At 36.1% G+C, this 17108-nt stretch overlaps 1 protein-coding gene across 3 annotated transcripts in view; it reads left to right on the forward strand.

Moving 5' to 3' along the window:
• Positions 1 to 10308, forward strand: part of Atf6 (bZIP_ATF6 domain-containing protein ATf6) — a 111879-nt gene extending 101571 nt beyond the window's left edge. For 2 of the 3 annotated variants that reach the window (XM_081764222.1, XM_081764225.1), the window contains exons 12-13: positions 1269 to 1486; positions 3397 to 10308. In XM_081764222.1, coding sequence (XP_081620348.1) covers positions 1269 to 1486; positions 3397 to 3767 — 589 coding nt within the window. In that variant the 3' untranslated portion in view covers positions 3768 to 10308. The remainder of the gene's footprint in view (positions 1 to 1268; positions 1487 to 3396) is intronic. The other variant, XM_081764224.1, reaches the window with a different exon arrangement.
• The last annotated feature ends 6800 nt before the right edge of the window (positions 10309 to 17108 follow it).

Consider the following 17108-nt stretch of genomic DNA (forward strand, 5'->3'; position numbering starts at 1 on the left):
ACGTCGTTTGTCCACACACACGCTTTACACGATCCAGAAAATCATGGAGACTTCTGAAAGTCCTGGACTGTAATGATGTTTAAGGTTCTCGTTTCTGCTTTCTGGATGATGGAAACATCGTCAGAAAAGGAAACCTCCATTGGTGCTTTTAAATTGATTTTTAAAAAAAGCAATCACAAGAGAACAGGTCTGGCGAGTATGCGGTATGTGAAAATACTCCCTTTTCAGTTTCTGCTGCTGCTCTGTTATTTGATCAACAGTCTCCTTATTCACCCCAACGAGATCTAATTTTAGCATGAAACTTCAAATTCCGTCATTGAAAGAAATGATATCTGAACTTTCTCAATCATTGTAGTAGTTCTGACAGACTGCTTCGACCTGACCTGGCCACTCGTCATCTTCCACAGCCTCACTGCCATTCAAAACCCGGCAGTGAGAAAGGCAGTCGTCGTCATAAACTTTTCAACACCTTAAGTTTTTCTGCTTTTTGTCCTAAGGGCGTAAAGAACTGGATATTTACTCTTTGTTTCATTGTTGAAACGGTTACGAGGTATCACAAAATCGGTTCTATACTTACTTATCCGTGTCACGCGCCAGTCTTGCTATCGGCCAAGCTGGAGATTTTTTACACGTATTCCCAGCCACATGGAAGATTCATCACTATGTAAATGTTCATGTCAAAACTAACTTAGCAGCAAAAACAAAAATCTCGTTTTCTAATTGCCGCACTCGATACAAGTGAATGATGATAGAAGAATTTATGAAATGGAAACATAGATTATGATGAAAGAATGCCGAGTCATCCTTGTACTTTTTTTTGTTACTAAAGAGAGACATTTTTATGTGATCGAGCTTGCAAATTGTAATGTTTAACAGTACAGTTTGTGAAAATAAATGATAAAAGTTGTAGGATACTTCGAAAACAATTTTAGAATATTGGAAAAACTGAGTATTTTATTATTATCTTGAATATTTTATTGTTATTAGTTTGACACTAATAATAATATTGTAAATATTATAACTTTTCTTGTAAACTGAAATATTGTAACTTTTCTTGTAAACTAATATTGATATTATTAATTTTGTTTATGTGGAGGGCATTGTAATATTGACTCGGAACCTCGTTAGAGGGTCAAAAAAATGATTTTGGAAAGATCTGGAAAGTGGTAACGAAAATCCACGAAAGTAATTTTTTAAAGATTCTGTGACAATCCTTTATATATTGTCTTTTATTGTTGTTTCTGCTAGCATTATTGTTAATCGTTTAGTACTTATAGGCAGAGTGATAACACCAAGGAGCTGGAAGTGTACAGTTTGAGACCGCATTACTACAACTACGCAGCGTTCTTCGATGCAATTCATAGAAGAGATGATACCTTTTACGTAGTATCATTTTCTGGAGATCATTTGCTGCTGCCTGCCATAGCACACAATAGGACAGTCAGACCTAAAATGTCTCTTGTGTTGCCAACAGTACCTTTTAATGGTGAGTTTTATTTTACTCTCTTTCTGATATCGAGTTCGAAAATTAAGTGCACAGATTACTTCCTGAAATAATATATTTAAACTTGACGCATAGTCGTAATTAAAAGTAAAGGAAAATCTGTTACTAAAGCTACGTGTGCTTCTGCATGTTTTATTTTCCAGGCTCACTGAATTAGTTTTTACAAAAATTCACATTCTTATAGCTTATAAACAAGAATGCAAATAGAATGAATACAAGGTTGATTCATAAGTCGTGCAATATTTCCACAATCGAATGACAAGTGCGTGTGTATGCCGTGATCGATCGTAAGTGTAAGGTAAAACTAGTCCAAGAGCTAGTGTGGCAAGCGGAGTACTTAACAGAGAGGCTGCTGCTCCTTCAGTATCTTCAGTGAGCTTTTAGTGACAGCACGATGAATACTCAATAATGTTTAATACGAGGACGGGTTTATTTTCCACTGATTTTGTAGATTTAAAACGTCAAATAATGTCATGAACTGTGGAGTATGATCTATTTACTATTTCCTCAATATCGCGAACTGATTTTCCCTCTTTATAATATTTTAAAAGTTCTCTTACTCAGGGGTGTAATCACGGGGGGGGGGCCATCGGGGCCAGGCCCCCCCAAATGACCAGCTTATAAAACATCATCGTAAGATTACCTCGCTTCAGTCATTTAAAAATAACAAAGTTTACATATAATTAATAATTTACTGTAAAATATTATGGAAAATACTATTTTACCATACCAATCGAAAAATAGTGTGATATCCAGGGGCCTCGTTAAGGGGGGTAAGGATGGAGCTCCTTCCCCCCAAAGTTCTCAATTTCTTAACAAGTTAGCAAATTAAAATACCTAGTTGGCAATTTGAAGAATGCCGCTTTGTTCATGCTGCAAATAATTATCAGTTCTTTTATAGACTTGGCATAAATTTTGTGTAGTTTCCTATCTTGAAATAAATTGATATATTCGTTGAAAGCTTCATTAGTTGTTGCAAGTGATCAGTGCCGGATTTACGTATAAGCTAAACAAGCTATAGCTTAGGGTCCCACTGTTTTGGGGGCCCCGAAAACCTGAAGAAAACTGGACATCAATTTCCTGGACAAAAGCTTAAACTGAAATAGTTACGCACAAAGGTATAACATTTGATCCGAGACAGTAGTTCTGGGTTAAATATAATAAAAACTATCTGGAATATAATTTATGGAGAAAAAGTAAAATAATAATAATAATAATAATAATAATAATAATAATAATAATAATAAGCTTAAAAAGCAGTGGTTTTAGTGTTCCGGAAGGAAACCAAAATTTTCCGGTTTTTTCAGGACTCAAAAAGACTAGCTGCAACACATTTTTTTTTGGCTTGGCCCCTCTTCAAAAACGACGGGCCCCTCCTACATTAACCTGCTGGCTACACCTATGCTCTTACTGCTAAAGAAGTTGGAATACTTTGCCTTCCCCATTTTAAATTTAAACACGCAGTTTCATCCATGTACAAACAGTGCAACTTCAACTCATTTCACTCGGACACCTAAAACTGTCAAGTAGACACAATCTTGGAAATTCCCTTATTAAGGCCAAAAAGAAAGAGAGTGCTGCCACCTGCCGAAATTCTTTTTTTGACATGGATTTTAGCTGTATTTTCATTTTATTTATTTATGTATTTGTATTTTTTATAGTCATGAAATTGAGTTGTGTTATTGATGTTTTTATTTTCCATAAGTAAATAATATAGAGTAATTAGAATATGTTTATTCTCTCTTGGAATATGTAAGTAGGTACGCGTATATGTCCAACTTCTTTATTCAGCCACTGTATGTGCCGGACATTTTGGTCACTACACTACAATTTCTACTGTACGCAACCTTTTGTTCGTTGGTAATGCACATTGTTCTTTTTTATTATTACAGAATCCATGCAGGCACCACCCAATCATATCAGCATGATGCAAATCGATTGTGAAGTAATGAACACACGTCTGCTACATATAAAAGAGGTTCATATTCCTGCGCACTTACGAAGGAATGATACGTATTTTAACGGCAGTGGTAATTATGAGGAGAAGAAACCAAATTTTTCACCAAGAAAATCCGATAAAAAATCCAGTGTAGTTTCTAATGAGAGAATTCCAAGAACTCGAATGCCTTTACAATCGCAGAAACCTTATTACGAAAAGTTGGAGAGAAAAAATGAGTTCGACGACATAGATTCAAGATTTTCTGGCTACGACTTGAATTTTGGTAATAAACTGTTCAAGAGAAGTGGTGAAGGATTTGTATAAGCCATCAGTATCATACATTGTAATTTTATGTTCATGCAAATGATACGATTTTTAATTTCCATTCCACACGATTCTTAATATATTCTGCAGTGCAGATAACAAATATGTTCACCGCGAACAGCAAAATTAAGCTAATATATTAATGAATAATCACTGATGATTCACGATAGAAATGAATTTGTAATGTGTGCTGGTCACATGTAGTTTACAGTTAAAACGTATACTAATACATTATCATTTAATTACTTGGAAAAAAAAAAGTAGTACGGGAACTATTAATGCACAAAGTAATTATAAGAAGTAGCATCAGTAGAAAACTGAGGTGCTCATTAGAGGATGCGTACATTTTGAAACAAGACCCTTTTCTTTAAAAGGAACCTGTATAGCAAGTACAAAGGCACAAGCGATAAAGTATTGTAAATAGGCTGGGGCTCAGATGAAATTCTTCTATTGTATGAAATATTTATTTGTAATATATATATATATAGTACAGTCGACTGTAGCCATTGTCTCGATCATGAAATGTTTACTGTTTCTAATATTAAATGTACTTCTTCGTTTTGTCTGACACCTTCCTCAGTAGATCTGGATAACTCACGTGAAACTCGTCTCCGTTTCGAGCCGCATTGGCTCAGTGGTAGTTTCGGGCGCAGTAAGTAAACAAACACCGTGTGCGTAGGTTTTCTCGGGGCTCTCCTGTTATCTCTCACTTTCTTCATTCCACCATTTCATTCATTTCTTATCATCAACATCTCCTTTATCTAGCCGGCATAATCATGGGACGATTATTTAGTAACTCGTAACTTAACGATTTCTTTTCCTCTCCCCCTCCAAATTTCAGAAGTTGATCAGAAAAAAAAAAAAAAACTTAGAGGAAATACACTTTCAAACGTAGCTGTACAATGACATTGGCTGATCACAAATTGTAACCAAAAATTTAAAATTCAGATATGAATTTTCTTCCAAGTTTCAACAGAAGAGCTAAACTCTTATTCTGTTAACATGTTATTGGTACCAATGATAGGACTACATTTTTGTAGAAGTTTAACTTTAGTGTTGTTATGTAAATACTAAAATTTTGTTATTTTATTATGAAAGAGTAATATATGCTTAATATATGAGTAATTTTTAGAACATCACCATCTAAGAAATTAGTCTGATGCATTGTTAAACACTGATGCAAAAATATAAATTGAAGTACATAATCTAGAGGATTGTGGATGATGATGATGCTCTTTTCTTCAGTATCAACAGCGCAATTCTTATTATGCGTGCATAAATCAGACTGCTCAAAATCTCTCAGAAGGTGCACTTTACTTGAATCGCTGTTCAAATATTTAGACTTCGCAAGAACTGATGTTAATTCCTATAGGTCTCGAGTCCTTAAAAGAACAAAATTATATATATAAATTTTTATATAAAATAGATGTGGTTCCTTTTGTTTGAATGGTTCTTGTTCAATGTTAAGAGAAAAATTCGCGTCGTAAAATAACTTCATAAATCTCTTACGTGAATGTAGACGAAATATGAGGGCCGTACAGATGAAAGTGTACGATTTTGAAATAGAACGAATCTTTAAAAAATTCTCAGTAGGACCAGTTTAATGGTTATGCCATAACTCATTACGCGTACCCAGAAAGGAATCTCGTGAAACCAAGTGATTGGCCTGTTTTCCAATGTAGTTTCCATTCAGGTTTATTCATTTATGGTAAAGCTTTTGCAATGCTTTGATTCAATAATAATGTATAGCAGCAGTAATTCGTATGTGTTTTATGTTTGGGAAGAAATGCTGTATTCTGTTGTGCAAAAACAGGGGAGTGGATAAAAAAAAGCTTCTCACCTTGCTTGCTCTTGAAAACATTTCATAAGTTTGTCAGTAGAAACCATAACATTGGTTATTGATAGTTTGGTTTTTGGAAAGTAGTATTACCAGCATGCATCTTGTGTTCCTCCAAGAAATGTCATTACTTTTCAGCTAATGACATAGATTTTACATCGTTTGAAGTGGAAAAACCATTGTGTTTTTACTGTTTGGACTGCTCTTGTGAATTAGGTAATACAGTTGACTCAGGTTTCATTAACGGTTAAGGTTCGTTTGGATTATCCTCAAACAGCCTCGGACTTCGTTTCGATATTATGCGGGTCATGGTTTTGGCCTTAATATAGAGGACCTTTCTTTATCAGCAGCAAATGTTCATATAATTTATATTTCGTTCAATTCCACATCCCCAGGTTTAGTTGTATAGGACAGTGCGTGCTTGTAATATTACGATGTCCTTATAACTGTTATGCTTTTTCCAAAACCTTTTTTAACGTAGATACCTGATCATTATTATTATTGATTCTAAAGTCCCTTGTCACTTCAGACAAATTAGTAAGCGTAAAAATGAGGAGTAAAGACTGTGTTCGATAGGCAATGGTTGAGTATCAGTGTCTATATACTGCAAATGCGTTCGCACCAGTATTCAAGCTTTCATATTTCAGTTCTGGGACTGAAATTTCATGCTGGACGGCCCTCGTGGGAAAGAATGTTTCAAAACTTTTGAAAATAAAGCATCCTGATACATCACACAGTTATTATTTCATGTATTTTGTATTGGCTAAATTAAAGAAGTAGTAGTTTCATTTAATGACTTAGTTTTGACTGTGATATACTAACTTGTTTCAGTCAAGTGCTCTGCAAAATATATTATACAAAAATAATATTGAAATACATTGTGGTACAAAGTAAACCAATTTGCAAGGTGGGACGATAGTAGATTTTCTCTTAAGTTCATGTGTTCATTCATACATCATTTGGTATATTTTGCGTTCATGATCTCATTAGTTTTTTACTTTTGTATGTTGTACTATGATCAGATAGTACGTGCATTCTTCAATACATTGTGGCAAAAATATATAATATTAAGTACCGTATATTAGGTAAAATGTTGGTAAGGGTGGTGGTCCATAGAATAGATGAAGTGATTAATTAATTATAAAAATAAATTTGAACAAAAAGATAAGTCAAGTCTGTATGATATGTTTTCATTTTTCTCATAGCGAGAAACGGATTTGTGTTGTGTATGTTTCAGGGACGATTCCCATTGGGAACCTTTGTTAACCTAACATCATGAGGCCGTTGCAAAGCGGCTTGAATTAAAGAGTAGCAAACTTGGAGATCTCAGTGTTGGTAGCTGATAGATGCCTCCACTGTGTATAGGACTTTTTTTTTTTTTTTTAATTCATAGAAAATTTACACTAGTTAAATTTATGCAGTTTAGTCTAAGGGATATTTTCATTTTTTTGTCCTCTCTTTATACCAATTTACGTGCATTTATTAGTTGTTAATAATAATAGTTACCTTAGAGGCATTACGCCGGGTTTTAATTAATCATGTTTCTCCTACTTTGATGTTTTGTACAAAGAATTAATTCGTTTTCGTGATAAAACTATATTATAAAATTGAGATCGGGAAATAGCAACGGTTGCTGTTCTATACAGACAACTGAATTTTGCCGTTTCACAAATTATATTTTTAGAATAATTCTGTAAGAAAAATAACTTAATGTCATACTAATCTGCAAGAGATAGTTTGGATGATCTAAAGGTTATTAAGAATTAAATAATCGACTAAAACTTTCGATACTGACTGTTTATTGATGGACAATGTTAAAACAATTTTGATGCCATCTTATTCCAGTATTGGCATAATATAAAGAAGTTTCTTTTTAAATAAGTCGAAAGGGCATTAAAAAATAATTATGACTTAATTCGAACGTCTTTTTCTTGATATTTCAGTCAAAAAGTGTTCATATAATTTGCTGTTTCGAATTTTTTACGATTTTGATTATGATCAAATACATTTGATGTAATGTTTAACATGAAAATTTGATTTCACATATTATTAATAATATGGAACAGTTTTTTTTTAAGCATAGGGAAACTTAGCAATGGGTTGATCGAGAATTGAATCCCGAACTCGCGCTAGCCGGACAAACTGCTAATCATTAATGTACAAGCGATATGACAAGCAGAAGTTGGAGCATGATTCTCGACCATTCTAGTGATCAGCTTTCATCTGCTTGGTACAAAGATTGTGCATGTCATCAACACAGGTAGTTCTATACCTTGGCTTATCGAAGGAGCATATTGTAAAAACGGAATGTACAAATAAGAAGTATGTCTCTAATATTATTGTTAATTAAATTTGTACAATATTACATTCTTCTTCTTTTTTTTAATAACTAGTTATTTTCTTTTTAATTTTTATTCATTGATTGTAAAGAACTTCGTTTAGAAAAAGATTTGTGTTATTCTTCATAGTTTAAAGCAAAATTTAACCAAGGTACCTAAGGACGCACTTCCATTCAGTATCATAATATATATATATTCGTGTGTATGTCTTCTTGAAGGACACTATTTTATGTACAGAATATTTGTTATTGTCGTGGTGGTAAATAGGCATCATTGTTGTGGTTGGTTTAAAAAATACATATATATTGTGGGTATAATTTCTGTCTGTGTTGATAGTAAATTGTCCGCACATGATATATTGGCACTTTTAAATGGATTGTATTGTCAGGTACATAGTTACTGCTGAGTATGAAATTGTGTATACATGTAAATATATATATTTACTTTTCTTTGATAAATGTAAGTACGGAAATATTCTGGCAACAGTGGCATTATATGTATGTGCATACAAATAGATTTAAGATTTTGTTGGGATGTCGTTATTTGTTTCTTACCAGTTATTGTCGTTATATGTTTGAGTCAGTCGTATATTGATAAAGCAAAACATTGACTTTAATTTACCAGTGTTAAACTTTTTTTTGTAATGTGGTGATTAATGGTTTAATTTACCTGCTTAACTTTGAAGATTCATAATATAAGCAAATTTGGATTCAGAAAACCTCAAAAACAGTCTAGCTTATTCGTAATTATCAGCTAGTTACCCGTAAGCCACAGGGAACTCATACGTTGTTTTGTGACTAAGATTGGGTAAAATATCCGCTGACCAACTGTACTGAATGGATGGCGTTCCTTTGCAACCGAGAGGCATCGCATTTGATCTCCGCTATATATATATATATATATATATATATATATATATATATATATATATATATATATATATATATATATATATATATATATGCAACTTCCTTCAATAGATTAATTTTAAGCAAAATTACTACTCATTGCAGTTGATCTCTAAGATGGAATATCCAAAAAAAAGTTAGGAGCCAGTGCCTAATGGAGATACGGCAAGGTCCTACATTTCCCTGATAACGATGCAGATGGAGCATTTTTCCCGATCATTTCCCTACCTTTCTAAAGTAATCAGATTGACCAGTAACCTCCAATCCAGTTTGACTTTTTATGACTACAACTTATATTTATTTAAAGGCTATTCTATTATGAACGCGTATTGTGTTTCTTGAAGTAAGAAACTGATATTTTATTGTTTTAAGATGTTTTGCTTTCTCAGTTTGTATGCGTCTGATACTGTATTTCTGTATGTGTCTTTTGTTTATCAAATTTAAAGGTAAAAGTAATATTACAACAATGACAGATTCTGTACAAAAACAGCTCCAGTTAGACAGTATTATTAATACAGTAACATAAATAATAAGAGTATGAAAAGATTTGTATGTTTAGTGGAGAATTGGGAATGTGTGGTATTTTATGTATCGTTTGAAGCATGTGGTGTTAACATCAAGAAATATTACTACGTTTCGTATTCAGACATGTATGTGTTAACACCCAATATGTTATATCAATATATATACAGAACATGTACGTACTTTATTGGGACATGTATAAAAAGAAATGTCTTTATACAGGGTGTTTCAAAACAACACCGACAACGTTTGGGAGGTGATTCCTGACACCAAAATAAGACAAAAAGTATATACCATCCTGAGCGCACAAATGCTTAGTTTCGGTGTTACAGGCTGCTGAAAACATGAAAAAATGTACCTTAAAGGGCCATAGCTCCAATACTATGGGCCCTAGCGTAGTCAGGTCAAGACTTCACTTAGGAACTAGTATGTGCCCTATCCAAATATCCATGTTTAAGAATCCTGTGGCACTTCCGCAACCATTTTTATAGAGGTAGTTCGTGAGTGTTTCAAATTATATGCACGTAGCCAAACTACCTCTATAAAAACTGTTGCGGAAGTGCCACAGGATTCTGAAACATTGATATTTGGATAGGACACGTACTAGTTCCTAAGTAAAGTCTTGACCCGACTACGATAGGTTAAATAGTTTTGGACCTATGGATCTTTAAAGTTTGTTTTTCATGTTTTCTGCAGCCTATAACTCCGAAAGGAAGCATTTGTGCACCCAGGTTGGTTTATACTTTTCGTCTTATCTTGGTGTCAGGAATCACCTCCCTAACGTTGTTGGTGTTGTTTTGAAACACTCTGTATACAAATCTTAAGTTGCACGAGAGAATTGTTTTGTTTTACATTTTTGTAAATAACATTGTTTTCAGTGAAAACATTGACTGTTATTTTCTGTGGAAGTTTAATAAAAAAATATCCAAACTAAATTTCATGAGTAGTAAATTCAGAAATTATTCCCCTCGCTCTTCAGCGTATGTAGTTAAATTCAAAACATTGTGTTAAACATCGGAATTTAAGTGACAGTTGTTAGTATACATATCAGGTGTTCTGAAAATGGCGTCCACGGACCACAGAGCATTATATATTTGTATACATTTCGGGTCCTCGTCTGGAGACACGAATTGCAGTATGTGGCAACCTCGCAGATAAAAGAACCATAGAGTGGATCTACCAATCTATCGAATAGTTACACCGATTCTTTCCAGATGTCAGTAAAGCCAATATAGATTAACAATAACATTACTTCTTAAAGTAGCAATCGATGTAACTGCTTGATAGATTATAATAGAATAATTCTAATGATTCTAAGTTAATCTGCGACGTTGCCACATAGTGAAATTTTGATTCCTCATGGCGGCTGAAGGAGGCTGCAGAGGGTATACCATGATATAACATTATTGCTTTGTTTTGACTTGTATAATGGTACTCTCTGGTCCGTGGGCGCCATTATTAGAACACCCTATATATATATATAAGATTGATAAGAAAAACTTTTAGTGGAAATAGTATGTATATGTATAGGAATTAGTTACATATAAAATAATACAATTTTGGAAATGGTTATATCAGGTAACAGAAACGTCTTGCTGCTACACAGCAAATACATTTTAAGCCTTTTGCTTTATCTTTTTAACATAACCATAAATTTCGATTCCAGCACTTTTATTAAGTTTAGAATTGTAAAAGCCGTCTCAAACTTACGAATGCAAGTGTTGTGTTGTGTAGTAGCATTTTAACTTCCACGATTCTATACGAGACTAGCCTTTGGCTAGCTGGCACTCCACCCCCATTCCCTCGCATCTCTTTATGTATCAGCCTTTGCATCAACAGTTAATTTCGTGCATTTGCTCTTCATATTTCCTGGACTTGCCCAGCTGGAGGCTTCGTCCCTACACCCCCACACCTCTGTCTATGACCTCGTATCTCTTAAACCCAAAATTCTACCGAATTTCAAGTTTCTTTTGCTATTTCAACTAACTAAAAGATAAGATTTTGTATCCCAAGAAAACGACTATTTAAATAACATGGAGATTTCTTCATCCCTCTTTAGACCCCTTAAAAATTAAAAATATTCACTTTTGGCAATTTTCCTGTGAGTTAGTTCTGGGAATCATGTCAAATTTCATCATTCTAATCCTGTCGGAAGTGCCTAAACATTTTGGAGTGTCGTTTCCTACAGTATTTTCTTGCTGTAATGTAGTCATTTGTTTTCTCATGAACCCGTCTGTCGTCATATATGAACAAAGTTGCGTAAGTTTCTGCTTATCTTTAATGGTTTTGTTTGTCTTCTTGCAGTTTCAGCTTTCTCTCTATTATACGAAGGCCATATACTTCTGTGTATTTGTCCCAAGCATCCAGTTTTATTTCTTTTTCGCCAAGCATTTAGTTGTGTTTCTTTTTCGGTTTACTCTTAAGTCATTTCGTTGTATCTTCGAATATAAACATGTTTTTATTCTTTTTCTTATTTTACTTTCCTAACGATGCGAAATACTGTAATAGAGACAGCAGATTGTCTTGTTTCAGAATGTATTTCATTCCAAACCATTCGTTTTTGTTTTTGTTTTTTCGATCGTGTCCCTAGTCTCCAGTGATAGTTCATAGATCTATTGATCCACCATATTTTTCTTTCTAATGTGCTGAAGTACCTTCCATTATGGCTTCTCTAGATCTACTGATGGATACTCAGATAAGAATACAGTAGGAATTCATAGATCTGTCTCAAAGTTTGCATTCCAGAAGGTGATGAACGGCCGTAGGACATCCCAAACATACGAGGGTCGGCTGATAAGTACTCGGCTCGACCCAGAAGGACTTGAGCTGCAGACATGAAAGTGTGAGGCTATTCAACATAGTCCCCTCGAAGGTCAACACACTTGGCTGTGCTGCAACTTCTTCAACCCCTCAAAAAAAAAAAAAAAAAAAAAAAGTCTCAAGGTCTGCAAAAAACAATTCCGCAGCTGTTATCACCTCTTCATCACTGTAAAATTTTTGTCATTTCAGTGCTGTTTTGAGTTTTGGAAACGGATAATAATCAGAAGGGGCAAGATCTGGCAAGTAAGGTGGGTGGTCAATGCACTGAAACCCTAGGTCCCTCAGAAAAGCCATTGTTCTGCCAGCCTTGTGGACGGGAGCATTGTCCTGCAAGAACAAGACACCTCGTGTCAACTTTCCCCGGCGCTTTTCTTTAATAGCGTCCTTTACCTTAGTCAGCAGACTGCAGTAATACTTTGCAGTTATGGTTTGGCCCTTTGGAAGGTAGTCTGAGAGCAAAACACCATCCTTATCCCAGAATATTGAGGCAAGCACCTTCCCTGCGGACTTTTGTGCTTTGAATTTTTTGGGCCTTGGAGATCCTGAGTGCGCCACTCGCATGACTGCTGTTTGGTTTCCGGATCAAAATAATGCAACCACGTTTCATGCTAGGTAACAAGCCGATTGAAAAAATCGTCCTTGGAGTTCGCAAAATGCCGTAAAATCACCTGCGAAATCACGTGGGTCCCACACGTTCGCGTTTCTGATCCGCGTTCAAACATTTCGGAATCCATTTCGCAGAAAGCTTGCGCATGTCCAACTGATTATGGATTATTGACCCAAAACGTTCTTTGGATATGTGCACTTCGTCAGCTATCTCCTGAAGCGAAATTCGTCTGTTGCTCAAAATCAGGTCATGAATCTGGTCCACTTTTTCCGGAGTTGACACTGACACTGGCCTGCCACAACTGTCACCATCTTCTGTTGAGATTTCACCACGCTTGAAGTTCGGACACCATTTCTTCACAGTGGAGTATGAAGGGCACTGTCCACCCAATGTGTCTAGCATGCAACCATGGGTTTCCTTGGGCGACTTCTGTTGCAGGAAGAACTTCATTACACCTCGCAACTCCTCTTTGGTGAATTTGACATGTGCCTCCGCCATGGTTCATTCAATTACCTGTAAAATAAAAACCGTTCATGGTAGAATCGTGAAATTTGGTACTTAAACATATAAAAGATCAACATTTCACATGACATCGATTACATCAGGGTAGTACATTCGGAAGGGGGTCGGTCCGAGAACTTATCAGCCGACCCTCGTATGTACAAAGTGATCAAGAAAGGTTACAATATTCACATTCTCACCTAACACAGCCATACAAGCCGCTCTTCGAGAAGTAGCCGATTCTACAAATGCCTAATATCTGTTTGAGGTATGGTATCACACACTTCCTGTGATTGTGTAGTTGCACCATGTTATACACGTGATCGATTCAGCAACTTAGCAAACCAGGGTAAAAAGTACATAGTAGGTTGCCTTGGCAGTATGGAGACACGTTGTCCGTCCGGTGACTTATCAGGCCAGGGCAGAAGACGTACATTGGATTCCCTTGGCAGATGAGGACACATTATTCTGCTTGAAGATGGAGTTCCACAAAGTTTCTGAATAAAGTTGGGGGACAGGATTGACGTCACCAATGCACGATGCATTAGTCATATTCCTCTGAATGAAGACCAGAAGCAAGTGCGATATGTAACTTAGAATACCAAATGTAAGTCTTGAATAGCGAGGGCGAACAAACGCTACGTATTCCCGCTTACGCATGCTACCGTCGCTGTTCGACCCAGAAACTACTTTCACCGCCAACCATTCTCCTAGCCTCTGTAGTCTCCCCCCCTTCCCCGACACCAGCAGAGACGTCCTCAACAATCAGCAAGTGTCATAATTAATCGTGCGATAGGAGTACGAGAACGTAGACTTGGCTCAATCAATTGATTAGTGTCCGTGCCCTAACATGAGGTTGGGAATTTGGTTAGTGAAGGCATGGTAGCTCTGATTGCACTGATAATTTGCAGTCTTCTTGTCCAGGCGTTCTCTAGTAGGCGCGGGGGCACTGGTTAATAAGATGCCTGCTGTACGCCTCCAATAGCGTACATCACCGATGGACCACTGACACGTCTTGTCGCGAGCGACAGTTGTGCTGAACGATCACCTGTCCTCTCGTAATTCCATTATACGGCCACACTCGCAGATTCTTTATTACACAGACTGCGATCCACCTACTGTACCACTGTATTGTCTGACAGGCTTCAAAATACCAACAATATGCCCTCTACGCATAACACAATCAGCTTGCCCGTTGTGACGGGATCCAATCACGGTGGTCGATGTGACGGGATCCTCAAACTAAGAACTGAAAACCATGCTTATATATTTTATGGTGTTAATTTCATTTTAATAGGACGATATACACGATGGGCACAAAGTCGCTTTCCCCAAAACGAGTATTTCTTTACATTGAGGAAAGTGACTTTGTGCCCACCCTGTATTTGGGATATTATTATTCTTATATTCTTTTCTTGAAGATTTGACGTCATTTCTCTCCTTGAAAGTACCTTTCTGCGTCACCTAACCGTATTGTCAGTGCATCTGCCTTCTCTTATAAGTCCTAGCTCCATTTTACTTGTTGCAAGAGTTTTGCCCGTTTGTATCTTTTTCAATATTGCTCCTCTCCTCTACTTCTCTCAGAAACCAATTACACGTGTTTCGTTTTCTCGTTATATTGTACGGGATTGTGGAACAGTATCTCAAAATACTTCCTTCTTTATGTCTTTTGGCTGTGTGATCACTTTGCCGCTATCATCTAAATCAATTCGCTTTGTTTGGTCTTTGTATTTTCTTTATTTAATATTTGTGTATTACAGCATTGCATTATATTGTTTCACTATTTTCTGACATCTCTTTCTCTTTGCTGTGTGTGTCTCTTCAGTATTTGCTGATCTGTACCTAAGCCAGTCTCTCCATTCCGTATTCTTTTTTCTCGAACATTTCACTACCTAATTCTTCCATCTAACACTAAACAGTTAAGAGGAATTTTAATTCCGAGTAGTTAGCTCTCACACCTGTTTCAATTCCTAGACACATTTATTTATAATGTTAGATTTTTATGTTGTCTATTAGAAAGTCTATATTTACTTAATAATAGTTCTAAATTTTGCAACTGCGCTTCATGCGCTCAAAGAGGTTATAGTAGATATAGAAACACTTTATTGTGCTACGTGTTTTGTTTTATACCTCTAACACCGAAGAACAAACAAAACCTAATTTCCCTGCCCAAATAGACTACCAGGGTGTCTACTCAAATTCCAAAATGAAATTTCGTGACCTTTTCTTTCCCAAACCATAAAGTTTAGAAACATTCTGAAGAGCGAATTTGGGTGCGAATTGAGCCAAATTTTCATGCATGCGATAGAAACGTGTTTTGCTTGCGATTGGGTAGGGTCTAAAGCAGAAACTAGACATTTTTGGTGGTGAATTTTGACGTTTATAGAACAAAATTTTCCAGTCTATACCATATTTATCCAGATAAAAAATTAAAAAATCGTGACCTAAAAGCTAAATTTCGTGACGTTTTCGTGACTTTCATGACCGTTTTCTAATTTCGTGACTTTTTCATGACTTTCCTGACCGATAGACTCCCTGACTACTGTGCTTTTGGACCTCTAAAATCAGCCTTCTCATAAGGTGCGTTCATTTTCCGGACGCTGGAAAGGATTCAAATAGGAATGTAATAAAACAGCCCCTATACAGAAGGCTAATCCCTTTATATTATGTCCGATTTTAAACCTTCCCGTTCCTAGTTCGATCGTTGCTCACGCCAAGTGAACTTTGTGGTGGACAAATACTGTGTGCGTGGATTTTCTCGGGGCTGTCCCGTTTCCTCTCTTTTTATTCATTCCACCATTTAATTCATCTCATCAGCGTCTCCTTTATCATAGCCGGCATAACCCAAGGACGTAAAACAAAGATTTCATTTTACTTTAAAAAAAAAAAAAATCACCCCTGCTCACAGAATCCAATGATTCAAACAGCAGGAGAAAACCAAAGGTCTCTAGTATCGCGCCAAGTTCGCATGTATGTGGTATTTGTGTATTATGGCTCCCACAGTAAACTGGTTTGGGGAAGGCTACATCGTAATACTTTTCCACATTTTTTTCGTGACATTCAAAACCAGTGTAGAGAAAATAAGTGGTTCATTGGGATCAACTACCATCAAAAACATAATTAATTGACATAAGCACCACGACATTCCAGCACTTCGTTCACCCACTAAGGGAACGACTGTGTACTGCGGTTAGTTCACTTGTAGCTCGAAAGTTGTGCCGAATTGCCCTGCAGGAAAACCCTCCTACACAACGTGTGATGGCAAGATGATTGCACGTGGCACAGTCGACTGTGAACCACAACTTACGTGGCAAATTAAAGCTCCAGCTCCAACTTTCCCTTCCGTTATACTACATAAACTCAACTGGTACAGTCCGCAGCAAAAAACTTGCAACATGAGATGTAAGTTCATTGTGAAACTACGCCTAACAGCGCAGGGAATCAACATAACGTCTAAGTAGAACGAATCACGCCAGGAGAAACCTCGCCGTCCTCCCCTGCACACTTATTTTGGAGCAAAAAGAGTTCATCGTTTCACAATCAACTTACATGCTCAAGTTGCATGTTTTTTGCTGCGGACTGTACAGTCAGCGACAAAAGTTCTTTCCGTTTGGTAAAATTTCTTTGGGAATAACGGCGGTATGGGTGGAACGTACAGAAAATTACATTCTTTTTAATTTACTGGAAATTATTTACGAAAATAATTTCATCAAACGCAAAGAACTTTTGCGCTGACTGTACATTACCTATCCCAGTTGCCTTTCCATTCCTTATCACATATCTCTTTCTCTAAATTTATTCCGAAAG

Source organism: Thermobia domestica, chromosome 7, assembly GCF_964235325.1.
Source record: "Thermobia domestica chromosome 7, izTheDome1.hap1.1, whole genome shotgun sequence".
Lineage (NCBI taxonomy): Eukaryota > Metazoa > Arthropoda > Insecta > Zygentoma > Lepismatidae > Thermobia > Thermobia domestica.